Raw genomic sequence first — 18,473 nt, 5'->3', positions numbered from 1 at the left:
TGAACCTAAGTCTTCTGTAAGAGCAGCCAGTGCTCTGAGCCTCTGAGCCATCTCCAGCCTCTCTCAGGATTCATAATGAGGGCAAACTGGGCAGTGACCGACACTGCAAGGAACACAGGCCTCTGTGCTGCCTGTACTCTCCTGGGGCCCTGTTCTCTCAGTCCACCTGCTGGAAGTTTCTTCCTTCCCCCAGGAATGACCTCAAGCATCTGCAAGGAGTACATGTGTCTTGAAAGAAAAGAGGTTATTAAAAAGCTCTTGGTTCTCCCTCTTTCCCAAAATCTTTAGTTTGGAGTTGGGACTTTATTTACTTTTTTAGGTTAGCATTCAGAATAATGGGTTCCATCATGCCACCTTCAGCCATGTGTTCTATTATACTGTGTTCTCATTTATTTCCTCTGTCTATGTTCTCCCTACTATCCAAACTGGTCCACTTTCTTCCCCAGATAATAACCCATTGCTTCTTTACTGCATGCTATGTATTAATCCTCTTGATTTTCCACTCCCTTAAAAATGTCTTCCTCCCTACCAGGGATCTATAAATACACACATGACCTACAAATACACACATGCATATATAAAATATTTAAGTTCAACACAAATATATAAAGTTTTAAATATTAGTCCATTGTCCATCATTTGTTTTTCTTAGTCTGGCTTATTTTGCTTAACAGGATCATTTCGATTTACATTCATTTTCTTGTAGATATTCTGATTTCATTTTTGTTCATTTTTAACAGCTGCATAAAATTATATTGTCTGTTTTTTAAAAAGTTCTTACTACTTCAGAATTTTTGTCTCAGCCTTCATCATTTCAGATAAAAATTTCTACCTATTTTTCTTCTTTCCTTCTTTCCTTTCCTTTCCTTTCTTGTCTCTCTTTTTTTTTTTTTTTTTTTCTTCCAACAAAAATCTCCTTATATAATTCTGGCTAGCCCAGAGCTCACTATTTAGACCTGTCTAATCTCATAGAGAGATCTGCCTCCTTGAGTGCTGGTATGCAGGTGTGTCCACCATGGCTGGCTTTAATATTAATCTTCATTCTACCACTGCTTCTTTGATGGTGCTCTGCAGTTTTGCTTAGCATTTCCTAAGCTTGACTTATATAAAGGAGAGAATATTTTGCTGGCAGTTAGGCTTAAAAAACAAAACAAAACCATCCTAATTTTCTTAGAATATGCTTTTCTTTCTTTAGATTTTTTTTTTTTACACAGGCACAGTTTATTAGTGTGATTTACATATTAGTGTAAAAGAAAAGCATAAGCATTGGTATTTGTTTCTGGATTTTGTTGTTATAACAAGAAACTGATTTTGGAGCTCAGTTATTTAGAACTTTGCTTGTTGGGAAAAACAACATTCTTTATTATTACCCATAACATAGTAATTTTTGTGTTCTCTAGCATATTGGAAAAATATACTGTTAATTGTGCTTATTTCAAAACTGACATTTTTATTCAACCCCTTCTCATCAGAAAAAGGTATTTCACTCTTAATTTCCACACAAAAAGCATTCACTAGATGCCCTATACTCCATTCATGTTTTTAAGATGAAAGGACCTCCAGGGTAATGTGATGTTAGAAGTTAGTGTGAATAAAGTAGAAAGTCAGTGAAGTATCAAGTTCATTAACTATTTGAAAAGTTTAGCCAAGAATAAATGAGAAAATGAAAAGCTGTTCATGTAAACACCCGCCTTTATTTAAAATTAAGCATTCTGATTACAGATCTTTATAATTGAGTTTCAAGCCAACAGATAGCTGAATAGTTTTGAATAGGATAAGGAACAATAGTTGCTATTAACCTGATTATTATAAAAGAAAACTAAACCCCAAGATTCAGGTAGACTTTGAGATGGAGCCCAGAAATATCATTCCCAAATGTGGCTTTTAAAGAAACTGTCAAACTAGCTGACTTAAGAGTCTAGCAAACTGTTTGGAACCTTCCTTTGTTTCATAGCAACTTGAAGTAGAAAGGAAAAATGGTAGTTGACAAAATGAAGGAGGAAACTTCAAACTATCAACTGAAATAAATGCAGTGTTATAATGTATGTGGGGAGTGCTCTTGGGTACTTGTGGCTGCACCTGATGAAGATTCTGACAGGGCTGCACTCAGAATGATCTTGATGTGCTGCTATTTCATTCTTTGCTGCATGTAGCCAATTTAAACTGCTAGAATGTCTTGACATTCCTACTCGGGCATATCTGAGTCAGCATCTCGTTGCTGCAGCAGCTTAATTAAATTTGCCAGTTTGTGCCAGGAGGACAGACATGTTCTCATATTCAGAGAGACAGCTGTGAGGCAGTATTGTTAAGAGTTGCGGACACAATACTGTTAGGTTTGAATAGCTCTCAAGACATATTCTAGTGAGAAATCAATCTGCTGTAATATATTTCTACCAAGATCAGCAGTTAATATTCATTTTGTTAACCTAAAATGAGCTTATTTTTATACTGTTATTGGAGAAACTTTGGTAGCTAAGTATGTGTTCTCTTGCCTTTATTTCCAGAGTCAGGTCAGCCTAAACATCACAATTTTAATGTACAAAATTCTCTTCCCATTAACTATTTAGTTATTTGTTGAGTATTTCATTCATAGTTTATCTCTGAGAGTGTTTTGAAATGATTTTGCTTTATTTGGGGGAGGAACGTTCTTACCCTTTTCTAAAATGCTATTTTTAGATTTTGGAATTTTTACCGTATTTATTATTATACTATTATAAGTTAGTAGTTCCCAACATTATCAATGAGACCCAAACCTTCCAACTTTATTTTTAGCAATTATTTGTTAGAATTAATGTACTTCCTTTATTAGCCTGAAATGAAATTAATAGCTTATTCCTGCAGACATAACTTTTAAAAATAGCATGATGTTCTAAATATGCAATGTGAAATAAAAGGAGAACAATGATTCCTACCCTGGATTATGTAATACCCACTTATAGTGACTATGGCTGGGTATGGCACCTGTACAACCTATAAGAGGACCATGGATTCAGTTCTCAGCACCAAGACCCACAATAAGCCAGACTGTATTGAAGAGAAGGAGAGTGAAATATACTAAGAAATAATTATAGAAACAAAACAAAATTTGTGAAAGTAACAGCAAATTATAATTGTTTTATGCAAGAGAAAAAGACCTTTACAAGCTATGTGATCAGTGTCATATGTGCATTCAGTATTCCTCAGCAAATTATGTCAACCGTTCTCTTCTGTGATGAGTTAGATGTTCCTTTTGGCTTAAAGAAATTACTGCCTTAAGGAAAGTAATACTGTCATGATTGCAGATCATTGTTTTCTTCCCTTTCTTCCTCTTAATCCATGATCTCCATAATGTTCTTCTCGGCCACCTATTTGGTAAATTTCGTTTGGAAACCCAGTATTGTTATGGTTGCATTTGTGTGTGTGTGAATGGATATAATTTTCTTCTTTCATGTTGATGTGGTTTTCTTTCATTCATTTATCAAACTACTGTTTTAAGATCCTGGTGATTGGGCTGGAGAGATGGCTCAGAGGTTAAGGGCATTAGTTGCTCTTCTAGAGGTCACGAGTTCAATTCCCAGCAACCACACGGTGGCTCATTACCATCTAAAATGAAATCTGGTGCCCTCTTCTGTACATGCAAACACACATTATATACATAATAAATAAATAAATCTTAAAAAAAAAAGGTTCTGGTGATTGAAGATTATACTGCAATCTGCTTGTTAAAGCTCTTGAACAAGCTGGGTGTGGTGGTGCACACTTTTTATTCCAGCACTTGGGAGGCGGAGGCAGGCAGATCACTGTGAGTTTGGGACCAGCCTGGTCTATGAAGTGAGTCCAGGACAGCCTACACAGAGAAATCCTGTCTTAGAAAAACAAACAAACAAAAAAGGTTTTGAACGTAACACACTAGTCATTATTCGTAAGTATTAATGAATGAGTCAGTAGACATCCATCTTTCTCATTAGTTTCCTTTCTTCCACAAATTATCATTTAATTTGGCATTATGTAAAAGAAGCAACAACTATGGTAGAAATCTAAGTTGTAGAGATAAAGGAAATGGAGTTTTTTGGTAGATTTATACTCTCTCACAGAAATTGTAGAATAAAGTAATTGAATTGCAAAGATAGAGACAATTTATGAATAAGATAATCTATAATTGTATATCTTAATAAAAATAGGTGATTTTTTTAATTGAGGTATTTTACAAACAAGTCTAATATCAGGCTCTCAGGCTGCTACTACTCATTGCTTTCTCTTCGAACATACCTCATTACAGATATGCCATGGTTTTTCTTTTGTAGCCATAAAAGGCATAGAAACATTTTTTTTATGGACTTAGCCATATATGTGACAGATAGAGGATTGTCCAATCTTTCTAAAATCACTACTGCTTCCATAAAATGTGACAGTTATTGGAATTTATTTTCAAGTTCTGAGATAACCAATGGAAACCAGAAAATTTAGAATTTCAGTGAATTAACTTCAACTTTGTGGCCTCATTTTATTCTGTTCTTACTGTCTTTTATTCACCATATTAATTGATATCTCTTTCTGAAGAACTTAAATGTTAAAAACCAAATAACACTGCAATAAGTAAAGATAGCATAATTCACAATAATGATTTTTTTTTTTCTGGTCAGGAGCCATTCTGTTAAAGGAGCTCTCATTAGGCAGGTGGGCCTTCAGGAAGGTAATCTGATATATACCATGACACACCCCAGAATCGCTTCCAGGCTCTGACACTCATTCTTTGTGCACTGCTGCATCTCTCTATACTCTGGTGTGGTAGGAATTGTTACTTTGTGGTTATTTACACTCTCTGGTTGAACAAACTTCCTATGGGATCTTCATGAAGATAAAGTGCTGTTGAAATGAATTAATTCCTGGTTATGGAATTCCTGATTTGATTCAAACAATTTTAAAAGGTAAATTGTTTTAGACCTTCTAAAACAGCATTAGAAAGTTTATGGCTGCAACAAATACCTTTGTGGACTTCCAAATGACTAGGAGACACGTTTGAGACAGACTTGTGTCTTCAAGCTAAGCCTTCATTATGAATCCTGGTATATACATTAATATGTATATAGCAAGTTGGTTTAAATGTCCCATGAATCCAAATTATAATGGGACTGCCAAACAATGTCTAATTAAGTGATGTCATTATATATAAACTTTTCTGTTGTAATTCCTTATACCTTGTCACCTTATGGCATTATATACTGTCATTTTAAATTTACTTTGTTTCTTAGAATAAAAGACAGAGAAAAGTATTGTCCTGAGCTCACTATAAACTTAGAGACAGCTAAAAAAAAATATGTAGCCAGGTCAGTATTAATTAAAAGGACATGTATTCTTACAACCTTTAGACCCTGTTAACCTTTAGGCCTTGTCAACTTTGTCACTCTGAACTCACTATGAACTTATGTAATGCACACATAGATAAGAAATGTTTAGTTCTAAAACATGTAACCTGTTGTATTTTAGAATTCATCTGTTTTGTGATTAATTGCCTTTTTTGACTATGAGGTAATTCCTTTTCTGGGAGCTTTGTCTCAGAGGTATAAAGGCTATACGGTAAACAGTGGGGAAAAAAAACACACACACTGTTGGCAGAAGTCTGGTGGTGGAAGCCCATTGAACAAAAGCTGGATGGAATTCACTTCATCTATGAGTTATAAATATGTATATAGATATGTGTTTGCATATAAATATGTCCATCTGTCTGGTTTTTGTTCACATGTTACATGAGTGTATGTCAATTGTCGTATGCATGTAAGGAGCTCCTTTTGTATCGTCCATTGAATGTGTTTATGAATATATACAGGTCTGTATGTCTGATTGTCTATTTCTACGTATGGGCTGACGCTATAGAACCAGCAGCCTCAACTTACTGCAGTTTCTGCAGAGGGGACACTAGCAGAAATCAACATATCATCATATGTAAGCTTGTGGGAACTCGTTGAAGTTAAAGTTCTTACCTTCTTCCACCTTTTTCCTTGAGCCTGTGTATGTGAATAGTCTTCACCTACTTTCCTCTTTTCTTTTTCTTAGCGATTTACAAACATATTAGCAGATTCAAGATCTAACTATCAGCCTAAGATAAGTAGAAAAAAGTTTACTTTAGCCTGTGGAGGCCTCCACAGTGGCCTGCCCCGTGCAGGGACTAATCTCCTGTCAAAGAGCTCCTTTTTACCACCCCTTGCAGTTTTGGCTAGAAACTGCCTTTAAGCTCTTGGCTGCAGGAAAAAAAAAAAAAAGGTGACCAGTTCAAGTTTCCCTCCTTAGCAGCAGTCTAACCTAGAGAAGGAATCCTGGGCTCCCTCCCCAACTCCTTTTTCTTTCAGTCATCTTTCATGATCAGTTGCTTATCAGCTTGGCGACCCAAGAAATAAAGTGAACAGGGAATTCTGCATCCCATCCAAGATCCTGCCCAGGACCCTCAAACCTTGCCAAAGCAGAAAGAGACTTTGGCAATTGGAGCATAGGAGACCTTAACAATTTCCCCTTTTAGTAAAAGAGGTAAGTTCCAAATAGAATAGCTGGTTGAACTGTGCCTCTCCCTCTCCATCAGGTGGCTGAAGGTAAGCCTGCAATGAGGTCTTTTCATGCAGAATACTTAAACTGCACTAAATGACTGAACATCAAAATGCAGGTGGCAGAGTTAGATAATAATCTAGAAGTTACTGTTAATCATGTCATATTATTCTCCCTTTTGATTGAGAATCATAAGTTCCATGATAGTAATCTTCATGTGAAAAGCACATATTTGTAAATTGTATTTTTTTTCCAGACGTATAGGAGAAAATTTGAATGTCTCAGCAAGTTCTGTAGAAAATGAGCCTGCAGTTAGTTCAGCAACTCAAGCAAAGGAAAAAGTTGGGATGATTCTCCTTCCAAAACCAAGAGTTCCTTATCCTCGTTTCTCTCGGTTCTCACAGAGAGAACAGAGGATTTATGTGGATTTGTTGATTAAATATGCAAAGAGTTCCTCAAGTTCCAAGACTGCTGGAACAAATACAAATGAATTTCTGCAATATCTGGTATGTATTCCATCCATCAGCTTCAATAAAAATACCAAGAACCAGGAAATAAGTCTACTTTACATTTCCTTTCATTGCACTTTGTCATTGTTAGTGTATTATTTATTTCTCTTACTATTAGGTACATTCATATATACAGAAACAAGAAAGTGAAATAATTACAGTGTTGGCACTTAACCCTTCTGTTGTTTTTATTGTGTGTAGTTCTGGCATGTGCTCTGCTGCACAGCTTACCTCCTAGCAAGAGCACCTTCATAAGCTTGCTGTGATCATTTTGAGTAAATTGTGTCCATATCTCTAGTTACGGAAATGATCCTGTGCTAAATCTTTTCTAACAAAATCATTCTTTATTCAATATTGTTTCTTTAAGATAGATTCTTTAAATAACATGTTTTAAAAATAAAGTTGTAAGGTCAAAGGCTGTACATGTTGTTAAAGCTTTGGTCTGTGGTTATAGGTAGATAAATTGTGAACTGCAGTGTGGGTGCTGGGAATCAAACCAGGGTCTTTTGGAAGAGCAACAAGTGCTCTTAACCACTGAGCTATCTCTCCAGCCCTAGACACATCAATTGTTCTTCGAAAGATTTGAATTGTTTGTTTATACCACTGTAAGAGGAGAGGTTTTGGAGGCACCTTCAACACTAGCCATTGCTGCCTCTTTTTTGGCCTCTATTGCGTGAGGAAATGGGTGCTTATACCTAAATAAACATATTGAGTACTAATGAAAACAAAATCTTCCATGTATCTATAAACTGTGTTTTATATTTTATGTTTGTTTATTTATTATTTTTTGTTTTTGAAAAGTGACTTATATTTCCCAAGCTTTCTGCAGTCATTGGTAGTTATTAAACAACCACTGCTACACCATCTCAGAAGTGCTTAAGGTTGTGGGAACGTGCCACACACCCAAAGATAGGCACTTGTACTTATGTAACTCTGCTAGCTGTAGTTTGCTCATTTTTCTCTTAGGTGTTTGTCCTTTTAAAAAATAGAAATGGAATTTCCTATGCATATACTGTAATTTTGGTCATTTGCTTTTCCATTTCTGAAGGTTTTTTTTTAATGGGTTTGGTGTGTGTGTGTGTGTGTGTGTGTGTGTGTGTGTGTGTGTAAATGCTTGAGGTTGAACCTATGTCTCAAATATAAGTCCACAATCTACCAGGAAACTGTACTCTAAAGTTTTTTTTTTAAACAAGCTTATTATTATTATATGGTGATATTTAAATTATTTTCTTTGTGGTTTTCATTCTGGATTTGATGTTTTACTCCCTGAAGTTCAAATTATTAGGGTAACTCTTGAGGATTGATTATTTTTAGTGAAAGTTTATTTAAAATAAATGTTTTTTTTTAAGGATATGAAAAAGCATGTGAATGAAGAAGTTAATGAATTCCTAAAGTTTTTGCAGAATTCTGCAAAGAAATGTGCACAGGATTATAATATGCTCTCTGACGAGGCCCATCTCTTCACAGAGGTAAAAAGATCACATTTACATAAACTGCTGAGCAATAGGCATTAGGAGCGTCTCTAAAGTGTGTGAAGACCTTGGCGCTTAGGGAACTGTCAGCCTTAGCCGTTTAGTTACATGGAGGCCAGAGCACTGCTTAGTGTGTGAAATATTAGAACTCCTGACAGCTCAGGATGTAGAAATAGGCCCTGCAGTCCATATCTGAGCTTGCTGCTGAGGAAACAATTTGTTTGGGCTTTAACGTGCTCCTCGAAATTACTCATAGTTGAGAACTTAGGAATTTTTTGTTTCTGGAATTTTCAACAGTCTTTCATTCCTTGTTTGATAGGAGGCAACAGTGGAAACCACAGGAAGGTGCACTGCCATAATGCACTGTGGTGCCCTCTAAGTGCTTCCTCCAGGGATTTTCTTTTCCTTCCTTCCTTCCTTCCTTCCTTCCTTCCTTCCTTCCTTCCTTCCTTCCTTCCTTCCCAAGTGCTAAGGTAAATGAACGCAGTTGCAACCGTTAAACACAGCGGGGCATGTGCACTAGGAAAAGGAACTGGATATGGAGTTGCAGGGTGAGGCTCAGACACTAAAGGTACTTGTGGCAAGCCTGACTACCTGATCTCCATCCCAGGAACCGCATGGTAGAAGGAGAGAGCTGATACCTCCAAATAGTCCCCCATAAACAATCAAACAAACAAACAAATAAAATGTACTGAGCTAGTTACTGATTTGTAACTTGAAACATTTTGTAGAAGAAGGAGGATATAGATGTAAAGTTAGAGCTTCTGTGATCTAAATTACATCCTAGGTGGTTGTGATGGCCCACGCCTTTAATCCCAGCACTTTGGACAGAGAGGCAGGCAGATCCTTATTTCTGTAAGTCCCGGCCAGCTTGGTCTGCAATGTAAGTTTCAGTCCAGCCAGAACTACAAAGTGAGAGCCAGCCTGAAAGATAAAAATAAAATAGAATATATCCTAAAGGTTTAGATACCATTCACTGACAAAGATGACAGGTACCTTAGAAGACAGCACATGTGTGTGCTTTTAAAATTACCAGAACTTCCCCCAATGATGGCTCAGTTCTTTTGAGTTACTTACATGTTATCACAGATATATGCTTTTCTTGAGTGAAGCTATGAATGTTTCATTCCCAGCTACATTTCCTAGTAAGTCATTAATATTTTTGAAAACTGGAGAAGACACTTAAGTACTTAGTCATTGTTTTCTTCAAAGACATGTCATGTAGCCCAGGCTGACATCAAACTACTGACCCTCCTGCCTCTACCTTCCAAGTGCTGGGATTAGAGGCATGTGCATGTAGGACCAGCTCCAGCTTCATGTGGCTTCTTTTCTTTTGTCAGTTTCCTAAAAAGCATAGAAAATATCTTAAGTCTTCTCTATTTAATTTTAAGTTTTAAATTTAGTATTACTAAATGTCACAATTTTAGGAACTAAGATATTAAGTCAAATAAGAAATATACAGAGTATGTAGGTTATTGGAAGGAGAGGGGATGAGTGAAATGGGTCAAACTTTACAAATAATAAATTCATAGTCGTATGTAATTAACATACATTTGTTAGGAAAGTATAATTCAAATGAATAGTTTTCATTTTCTATTTCTCAGCAAATTCTAAGAGCTTGCATTGAACAAGTGAAAAAGTATCCAGAATTTTATACTCTCCATGAAGTTACCAGCCTAATGGGATTCTTCCCCTTCAAAATAGAGATGGGACTGAAGTTAGAAAAGACTCTTCTTGTTTTGGTAAGGATTATGCTGTGGATGTGAAGGGGGTTACTGGAGCCTTGGCTGGAAATGTCATTTATGTCTCATGTAGACATGTTTAAATTTTGGGGCTGCATGATTCAGGTACAGTACGTTATGTTTTTAAAATACCACTTCTAATTTTGTTTCTTGACTTTTTTTCTTCCTACTTTCCTTAATATTTCTCAAATAAAAGAGAGAACTCCATTTAAAGAAAATTTATTCACAAATATTTGAGAAATTGGTGTATGAAAAGGATATTTTAGTGCTTCCATTCTGTGTAATGATTTATTCTTCACACAAAAAGATAAAACTTAAAGTTGCAGAAAAATTTCAAGAGAACTCCTATGGACGTTTTTAGAAACAATAGCAATAACAAAAGCATTGCTTGTGGTTGTCAAGCAAAACTATGAATGAATGTCTTGTCTTAAGGAGATTTTAGGATTGACATTTGAAATTTCAATTAAATTTGCATGTTTCAAGAAAATACATTAAGGCCTTCACAATAACGTTCATTTTTTACTTAATTTAGGGCAGTGCAAAGTTTGTAAAAACAGCATTTCCCTCGATGCCTGTGAAGCTACAGCTCTCAAAAGAGGACATGTCTTCCATTGAGACCCCACAGCAAAAAGCTGAAGCTCTGCACTATGTAAGTCACAAGCGGCTTTCCTAAGTACTTAAAATAATCCTGATAGTTGCACTAAAGAGAAAGCATGCTGCCTGATTGTCCTAACCTTTTTTCTGTGATGTTCTCCCTCTTCCTCCTTACTTTGTGGTGGAATGATGAGAGTGACCTAATACTAAGGTGCACATTGTTCTGTTTATTTTTGAAGCATAAATCAGTAATGCCAAATACAATTGTTTTTCAGGATATTAGTAAAGATCCAAATGCAGAGAAGCTTGTTTCAAGATACCATCCACAGATAGCTCTGACTAGCCAAGCATTATTCACCTTGCTCAATAACCATGGACCAAGCTACAAGGAGCAGTGGGAAATTCCAGTGTGTGTTCAGATGATAACTGTGGAAGGTGTGTGATTCAGTGTGCTAGAATAATGTATTCAGAAGGGCTGGAATTACCCCATTTCAGCTCTGCAGACATAGATGGCTATGTGCCACACGCAGATCTCCATCTTTGTTTAAGGAAAACGAGAATCTGATGTTTGAACTCAGTAGAGCTTTTCCAGCTATAAAGTTAAAATAGAATTGACTGCTGACACCTATGGTACCTGTAGTCATGTTAGGGAATAAGATAAAGAAAAGGAATTATTACTCAGGGTAGCCAGAAGTAATTGAAGATGTGGGACTTCTCTTTGTCACTGGGATGAAGGAATGCATCACTTTAGATAGTTTTTAGTGAGCAAATTTCCAGGACTACCTTGTCTGTAACTGGGAACCAGAAAGAAGTAAAGAGTGTTGACAGAGGGTATGTAAAAGAATAAAACATACAACAAGCTGGAAGTGCTTTATGACACATCATGAAAATATCAATGCTCAAATGGCAAACAGAAAAGTTAAAACATATAAAACTGAAAAAGTAAGCTGCTGGCGGTGACACACTTGTAATCGAAGCACTCAGGGAGGCAGAGGCAGGTGGATCTCTGTAAGTTTGAAGCCAGCCTGGTCTACAAAGCAAATTGTCACCAGTAAATTAATGTTTGCACATTAGTTCTTCTATCAGTCTGGTTCATATTTGGTCATTCTGTCTTCCAGATTAATATTAAACATAAGAACATAAATCAAAGAGTGAGTCTTCATTTTTAAAGACAAAACAGAACTACAAGTTAGAGTTCAGTGTAAAAAAGTGTAAAAGGGCTTTATAGGCACTTGAAAGAACAAAGCAATAAAGACACTAACAGTACAGCTCTAAAGCCCAGAAACCTATAAATACTGTTAGGACACATTTCTCTTGCTGGCTAGGTCCTCTCACTCTTTAGCACTAAGGGGCTTAATGACATGTAGTACAAGAGGGACAGATGCAGGAGGCATGACACCACTGCCCTATCCTATCTCTGTTTAGTGATCTCTCTGCCATGCATCCTTTTTCCCTTTTTAAAATAAAACTACCAGATACTAATTATTCCTTGCCTCTGTTTCTATTTAAAGGTTCTAAACCAGTTAAAGTAATCTATGTCGATTCACCACTTCCCAGAAAGCAAATGACAATGCGAGAAAGAAATCAAATCTTCCATGAAGTTCCATTAAAACATATAATATCAAAAAACACATCTATCCCAGTCTCTGCAGTCTTTATGGACAAACCTGAAGAGTACACCTCTGAGATGGACGTATGTAATACTTTTTCTCCCCTGTTTAAGATATACTGATTTATTCTTGTTTATCCTTTTGAAACATAAACTTATATTGCAAATCTCTCAGTATGTGATATGTGCATGTGAGTGAGGTGTACCCAGAGGCCAAAGGTGTCAGAGTCCCTAGAGTTACAGGCAGTCCTGAGCCACCCGATGTGAGTGCCTGGAACTAGAACTTGGGTCCCCTAGAAGAGCAGCAAGTCTGTGAACCACTGAGCCGGCTCTCTAACCCCTTTACCTAAAATACAATTTAAAAATCAGCACAATGATTTGAGTATACATTCCAAAACAAGATATATAAGTAGCTGACAAATACATGAAAGATTGTTTACTATCACTAATTGTCATGGGAATGCAAATGAAAACCATGAGGAGCCAAGGAGATGGCTCAGTCAGTAAAGTGCCTGCTGCAGAAGCATGAGGATCTTGGTTCAGATCCTCGACACCCACATAAAAAACAGGTACGACTGGGCATACCTGTAGGCCTAGCACTGGATGGGTGAGGAGAAAGCAGGTGGATCTCTGGGGTTCTTGGGCCAGCCATCCTAGCTAAACTATTAGCTCTACGTTCAATGAGAGTCTGTCTTTCAAAAAATAAAGTGGAGAGTGACTGAGGAAGAAGACACTGGGCCTCAGCCTTTGACACCCAGACACACATACACACAAGTACAAACACCTCAGTGAAGAGTCATCTTAGTAAGAGTGGAAATAACAAAAAGGATAAGTGGCAAATGCTAGGCAGGCATGTGGCTCATACGGCGACACTAATATTCGGAAAGCTGAGGCAGGAACTGTGAGACCTGTCTCAGAATTTATAAGTAACAAAAAGACAAATATTGAGGAAGGTGTGGAATGCTTGTTCAGAGTGCCGATTAGTTTGGCCACTACAGAAAACAGTCAAGAAGTTTCTTAAAAATAAGACTGCTCTGTGCTCCACCAATTACCCAGTGAACATATATTTCAAAGAAGACAGCAAGCCTGAGAGTTTAGACCCTTCTGCCTCTCTGTTAATTGCAGCACTGTACACAGTAGCCCAGATACGGAATCAGCTTCATTGCTCAGGAGTGGGCAACCAGATCAAGGACATGAGGTGTATAAATACACTGGGATACTAGTAAACCTTTACAGACAAGAATATCCTGTCATTAGCAACAGTATGAATGTACCTGAAAATCAGAACGTTAAATAAGCCAGTCACAGAAAAATCAGTAGCATGTGATTTCCTTTTAAAATGTGATAGCTAAAAGAAAAGACATGTTCATAGACGTGGAGAGCAGCGCAGTGGTCACAGAAGCCAAGGAGGGCAGTAGAGAGAGTAGTTAACAGGTACAGGGTCACAGGGAAATAGATCTGAGGGAGGGTTGGTGTAGGTCTGTGACCCAAGAAGGAGAGTATAGTTAACAGGACTGTGCCATTCAAAACTGAGCAGAGAATGAGTGTTCTCATCAAAGCCGTCTGGAGGATGGTGTCACATTAACTTATTAGCAATTTGAGTTTAGGTTTATTACATATAAAGCATTAGAGTGACAGTTGGCCTGGTATAAATATTAGTTTTAATGATGTGTACATAAAGATAATTTTCTATAATTATTAAAGTGAAATATTTTGTTTATAGAAAATAATCCATTCTGCAAATATTTACTGTACAGAGTCTGTTCTGTGTGCTGAGACTGGGTAAATACAAATGCAGCCTGGTTTCTCAGTGCTTACATTGTAGTAGACAACATATTCTAAATATGCAGCAGCAGAAGCAGCAGATACTGATAAATACTATGGAGAAAAACAGGATATAGTAAGAAATAGAGAGATGGACAGGGATGGAGGTGTTTTATATTCAGGACCAAGAAGGCCTGAGGATAGTAAATATGGTCAGAAAGTTTTAGTCAGGTAAGAAATCAGACAATTTTAAATTAAGATATAAAAAAATGTTTCCCTACTTGTACAAACACGCTATTTTAAGGCTGCTGATTTTTCACTTTTGGTTTTATTTTTTGTTTTGGTTTGGTTTTGGATTTTTTTAAGACAGGGTTTCTCTGTGTATCCGTGGCTATCCTAGACCTGCTTTGTAGACCAGGCTGGCTTCGAACTTACAGAGATCCATCTGCCGCTGCCTCCCCGAGTGCCAGCAGCTTATTTTTTCAGTTTTATATGTTTTAACTTTTCTGTTTGCCATTTGAGCATTGATATTTTCATGATGTGTCATAAAGCACTTCTAGCTTGTTGTATGTTTTATTCTTTTACATTTTAATGTTGGAATATGTACTGGTGGCAGGTGCATGTCAAGAGATGAGAAATACCAGGAAGAAACAAAGCAGGTTAAGAAGGATAAAAGTCACAGAATGACTTTGGTAGTGGGACCTTCCCATTACTGATGACACCTAGACATTGTTGCTGGAAAAATACAAGAACATATTTCTTACTAGCATGGGGTGGGTGGAGTCCTAATAGGATAAGGATTTACAAAGCTGAGATAGAACATGATTGCAGGAATCTAGGAGGCAAGCCATCACTTAGGGTCATTTATGCTTTTGATGGTATTTGCCAGTTCTGAAGAAACAACCAAAAAAGCCTATGCTTTTGGCAGTATCACAGGATGAAGTTAACAAGGTGGAGTTCAGTTTCCCAGGAAGGCCTTTCATCCCATAGAGCTGCGAGTTCAGGTAGTGCAGAAGGGGCCCATTTCCTCACAGGTTTTTAGCCTGACCTTCTCAGCCTTGTGTTTGGAGTAGTGTGACTCTTTAATAGCTGGTGTCTCCCAGGACTCCAGCAACAGCATGCAGAGATGATTCTGAGAGGAGACTGGTGTCTGCTAAGCCCCAGATTGTGATACTGATTACCTCAAGTGTTTATTCTAACTTCTGTTGCATCTTAAGTATTCTGAAATCCTCTTCTCCTTATTTTATCCAATAGTTGTATGTGTTTTTATGTTCTGGGTTCTTGGATTTACTGTTGAAGTTTTCTTAATAATTTCTAATTTTATTTCCTTTTTAACTGGAGTAGGACCTTAGCAAATTCTGCTGTAAGACTTGGGGTCTCACAGCTCAGGAGTTCAATCGCGCCCTTCCCAGAAACTCCCCCAGACCAAGACTCATTGCAAAAGCAAGAGGTTTATTAACCATTGTACAATGGGGTCACCCCTGCTGGTCAGCAAAGAGTGGCACCGGGAGACAATGGCCTTTAGGTTTTTTAAAAGAAAAATTGCGGGAGATTTGAAGTTCTAGTTTTGGCAATTTAGGATTGGATGAGGAAGCTATAAAGTAAGATAATTGGTTAGTCTTAGGTGCTCAAGCTTGGCCAGTCCTGCCAAGTGTGGATGCAGCTGCAATTGAAGGTGGGGGTGGTTAGCTCATCCTTGAAGATTAGGGCTGCGGGCTCTTGGCTGGAGGTCAAAAGCTACTCAGAAGAAGTCTAGGTTTGTTGCTAAGAAACACTATCTCAAGGACAAGGGTCTGGTCGTTCTTTTGCTGAGTGAAGGTCATTGCTTGCTTGCCCTTTTTTTATATCTGTCCTCACAGATAGGGTCACATTCCTTCACTCTCTGGAAAGGTACTAAGAGGCTTTAGCTTAACCTGGACCTAAAACTCAAAACTATAGGCTTTAGAGGACATATAGGTTACAAAGTTAGCCTAACCCTTTCACTGCTCTGCACAATGTTGAGATTTAACTAACTTATAGTCCACTTTTAGAAAGGCCCCTTGGGTTCTCAGAGGAAAGAGAGCATATATAGAATGTATAGGATATACATTTCAGTCTTACATGTTTTTTCATTCCTATCAATGTTAGCCATCCTTTCGTATCCTCATCTACCTCCTTAAAGACAGTACCATTGGGCAGGCCTGGTGATGTTTCTGTCACATTTACATTTTTTTCCTCCTTTTTCTCTTACCCTGTTAACATTGCATGCATTCTTCCTCGCTTTCTTTCTTGGTGCTATGTCCAGTTCTGTTTTATCCTTGCAGTGTGGGACTGCCCTCCTTTGATGGCACACAGTCTCCCTGTGTGGTGGATTTGTTCATTTCATTAGAGCTCTCAGAGGTTGAGAGGCTGCCTACTATGTGCCAGGCACAATGTCAAGAAAATTCCTATATATGATTTTTCATTTGATCTTTAGAACAAATCCAGAAAAAAGTAGCCTTATTATTCCTATTTTAGAAATATAAAATGTGAAGTTCAGAGAGATCAGGTAATTTCTATAGATCAATCTTGAACCTAATTGCTGCCACACTCACTCTCTCAAACCCTACCCCCAAATGTGTAGTATACCTAGCTCATAGTCAAGTTTTCATGGAATTTACTAAAAAACTCACTCTGCCAAGGCTACATGTTGTAGATGGATATTGATATTTACTATTGTTTTAACTTCTGGTAACGCTGCTGTTAATCCTCAGCAGATGTAAAACCAAATCACCACACAGAGACTGGGTTTTTAGTTAACCTAGAACACAATGCTGGGCAATATTTACTCCCTCCTAAGCCTCCAAGCCCTCAGTTTCCTAACATTTAGATTTCCCACATTATACTTGCTTTTTGTGAAATCTTAGGTCTGGTTCATGCTCCAAGTCCTCCAAGCTCTCTCCTCCCACTCTGCTCCTCCTGTTCCTCCTCCTTCTCGCCCCTTCCTGTTCTCTAGCTAGCTCCTTGTGCACTCTTTCGTGTTCTCTGGCTCCTCCCATTGCACAACATTGTATCTAGTTGCTTTACTTATGTCCTGTTTACACAAGAGTTGAGACAGGATGCTTATAGTGAGTATCACAATGCAATATCCAGATAGAAACCAGAGAGTGGGGGGGGGGAATCAGCATTTGAATTAACAAGGGTAAGGCATATACATTTTAAAAGAACATTATACCAACAGCTACAAATTACAGCTCAATGGTAGAGTAGTTGCCTACCATGCAGTATCCCTGTGTTCAATCGTCAGTACCACAAATAGTAAAATAAACAGCTAGATATAGTATGGCGTTCCTATAATCTCAGCACTTGGGGGTGGAGACAGGAAGTTTATGAGTTTAAGGTCAGCTTCTGCTGCATAAGAAAGAGCTATGTGTGAACCTGTTTGAAAAAAACTAAAATTAATTCATTTTAAAAATGAAGGGCTCTTCCAGTTTGAGGACAGATCTCTGGTGCTTGACTAGTGGGTAATTATTCTTGAATAGTTTAAAGCTATTCATAGTTTTACTATTATCAAAATAGTACATAAAGATTGCATCCTCAATGACTTTGTGTTCCAGAATACCAAGAGCCACTTCCTGTCCATCTTTGCCATATAATATTTTACTGAGTGTTTATCCTGAGTGGATATGCAAAGAGTGTCACCTGTTGGTATTAGGAAGATCCTTGCCTAACAGAGGTAAAGAAACTGTCTTCCTGGTCAGCTAAGTTCAAGGTTCTCTCCCAGAGTATATGAAGTGAGCATACATGTACATCTTTTGTTGTTGAGCCTGAGGCCATCTCTTTGTGATGGTCTTGTCTGTTTTCTCATTTGTGACTATGCTTCTCTGGGGCTGACATTTCACAGTTCAGTTTCTTGTGCTATTATACCATGACAGATCTGTCTGTATAAACACTTTCAAGGAGAATACAAAATTAAGTACTTGACTATAAATTGTGTACATTTTAGACATTAAACCTTTCTGCTGTGATTGTGTGAATGTGTATGAAGGTAGGAGGGACCTGTAGTGTATGTTACACCCGTGGAGGCCAGTGGTCAACACCAAGCATCTTTCTGAGAGTAATAAACTCTCAGCCTTAGTTTTGAGATACAGTCTCTCACTGACCCTGAGGCTAACCTTTTTGGCTAGGCTGGCTGGCTAGCAAGTTCTTGGGATCTTCCTCCAACTGTACTCCCTTTGTCTTCTGTGACATTGGGATCACTGTCTCACATCTCCATGTCTGGCTTTTACTTGGGTGCTGGAGATCCAGA

The 18,473-nt window shown here is 37.6% G+C and overlaps 1 protein-coding gene across 7 annotated transcripts in view; it reads left to right on the top strand.

Moving 5' to 3' along the window:
• The window catches only part of Ice2 (interactor of little elongation complex ELL subunit 2), a 43,944-nt gene that overhangs the window by 6,157 nt on the left and 19,314 nt on the right, over window positions 1-18,473 (top strand). For 6 of the 7 annotated variants that reach the window (XR_009592231.1, XR_009592232.1, XM_021652655.2 and 3 more), the window contains 6 exons: window positions 6,773-7,022; window positions 8,375-8,494; window positions 10,102-10,239; window positions 10,772-10,888; window positions 11,109-11,268; window positions 12,345-12,526. Coding sequence is in view for 5 of the 7 variants with exons in the window: in XM_021652655.2 (XP_021508330.1) it covers window positions 6,773-7,022; window positions 8,375-8,494; window positions 10,102-10,239; window positions 10,772-10,888; window positions 11,109-11,268; window positions 12,345-12,526 (967 nt within the window). In the remaining 2 variants the exon portion in view is untranslated. Of the gene's footprint in view, window positions 1-6,772; window positions 7,023-8,374; window positions 8,495-10,101; window positions 10,240-10,771; window positions 10,889-11,108; window positions 11,269-12,344; window positions 12,527-17,781; window positions 17,886-18,473 lie in introns of those variants that run through there. The other variant, XM_060384828.1, reaches the window with a different exon arrangement.

The sequence above is a fragment of the Meriones unguiculatus genome, chromosome 6 (genome assembly GCF_030254825.1).
Source record: "Meriones unguiculatus strain TT.TT164.6M chromosome 6, Bangor_MerUng_6.1, whole genome shotgun sequence".
Taxonomy (NCBI): Eukaryota; Metazoa; Chordata; class Mammalia; order Rodentia; family Muridae; genus Meriones; species Meriones unguiculatus.
The sequence above is the reverse complement of the archived record's forward strand: the minus strand, read 5'-3'. Positions and strand labels throughout refer to the sequence as shown.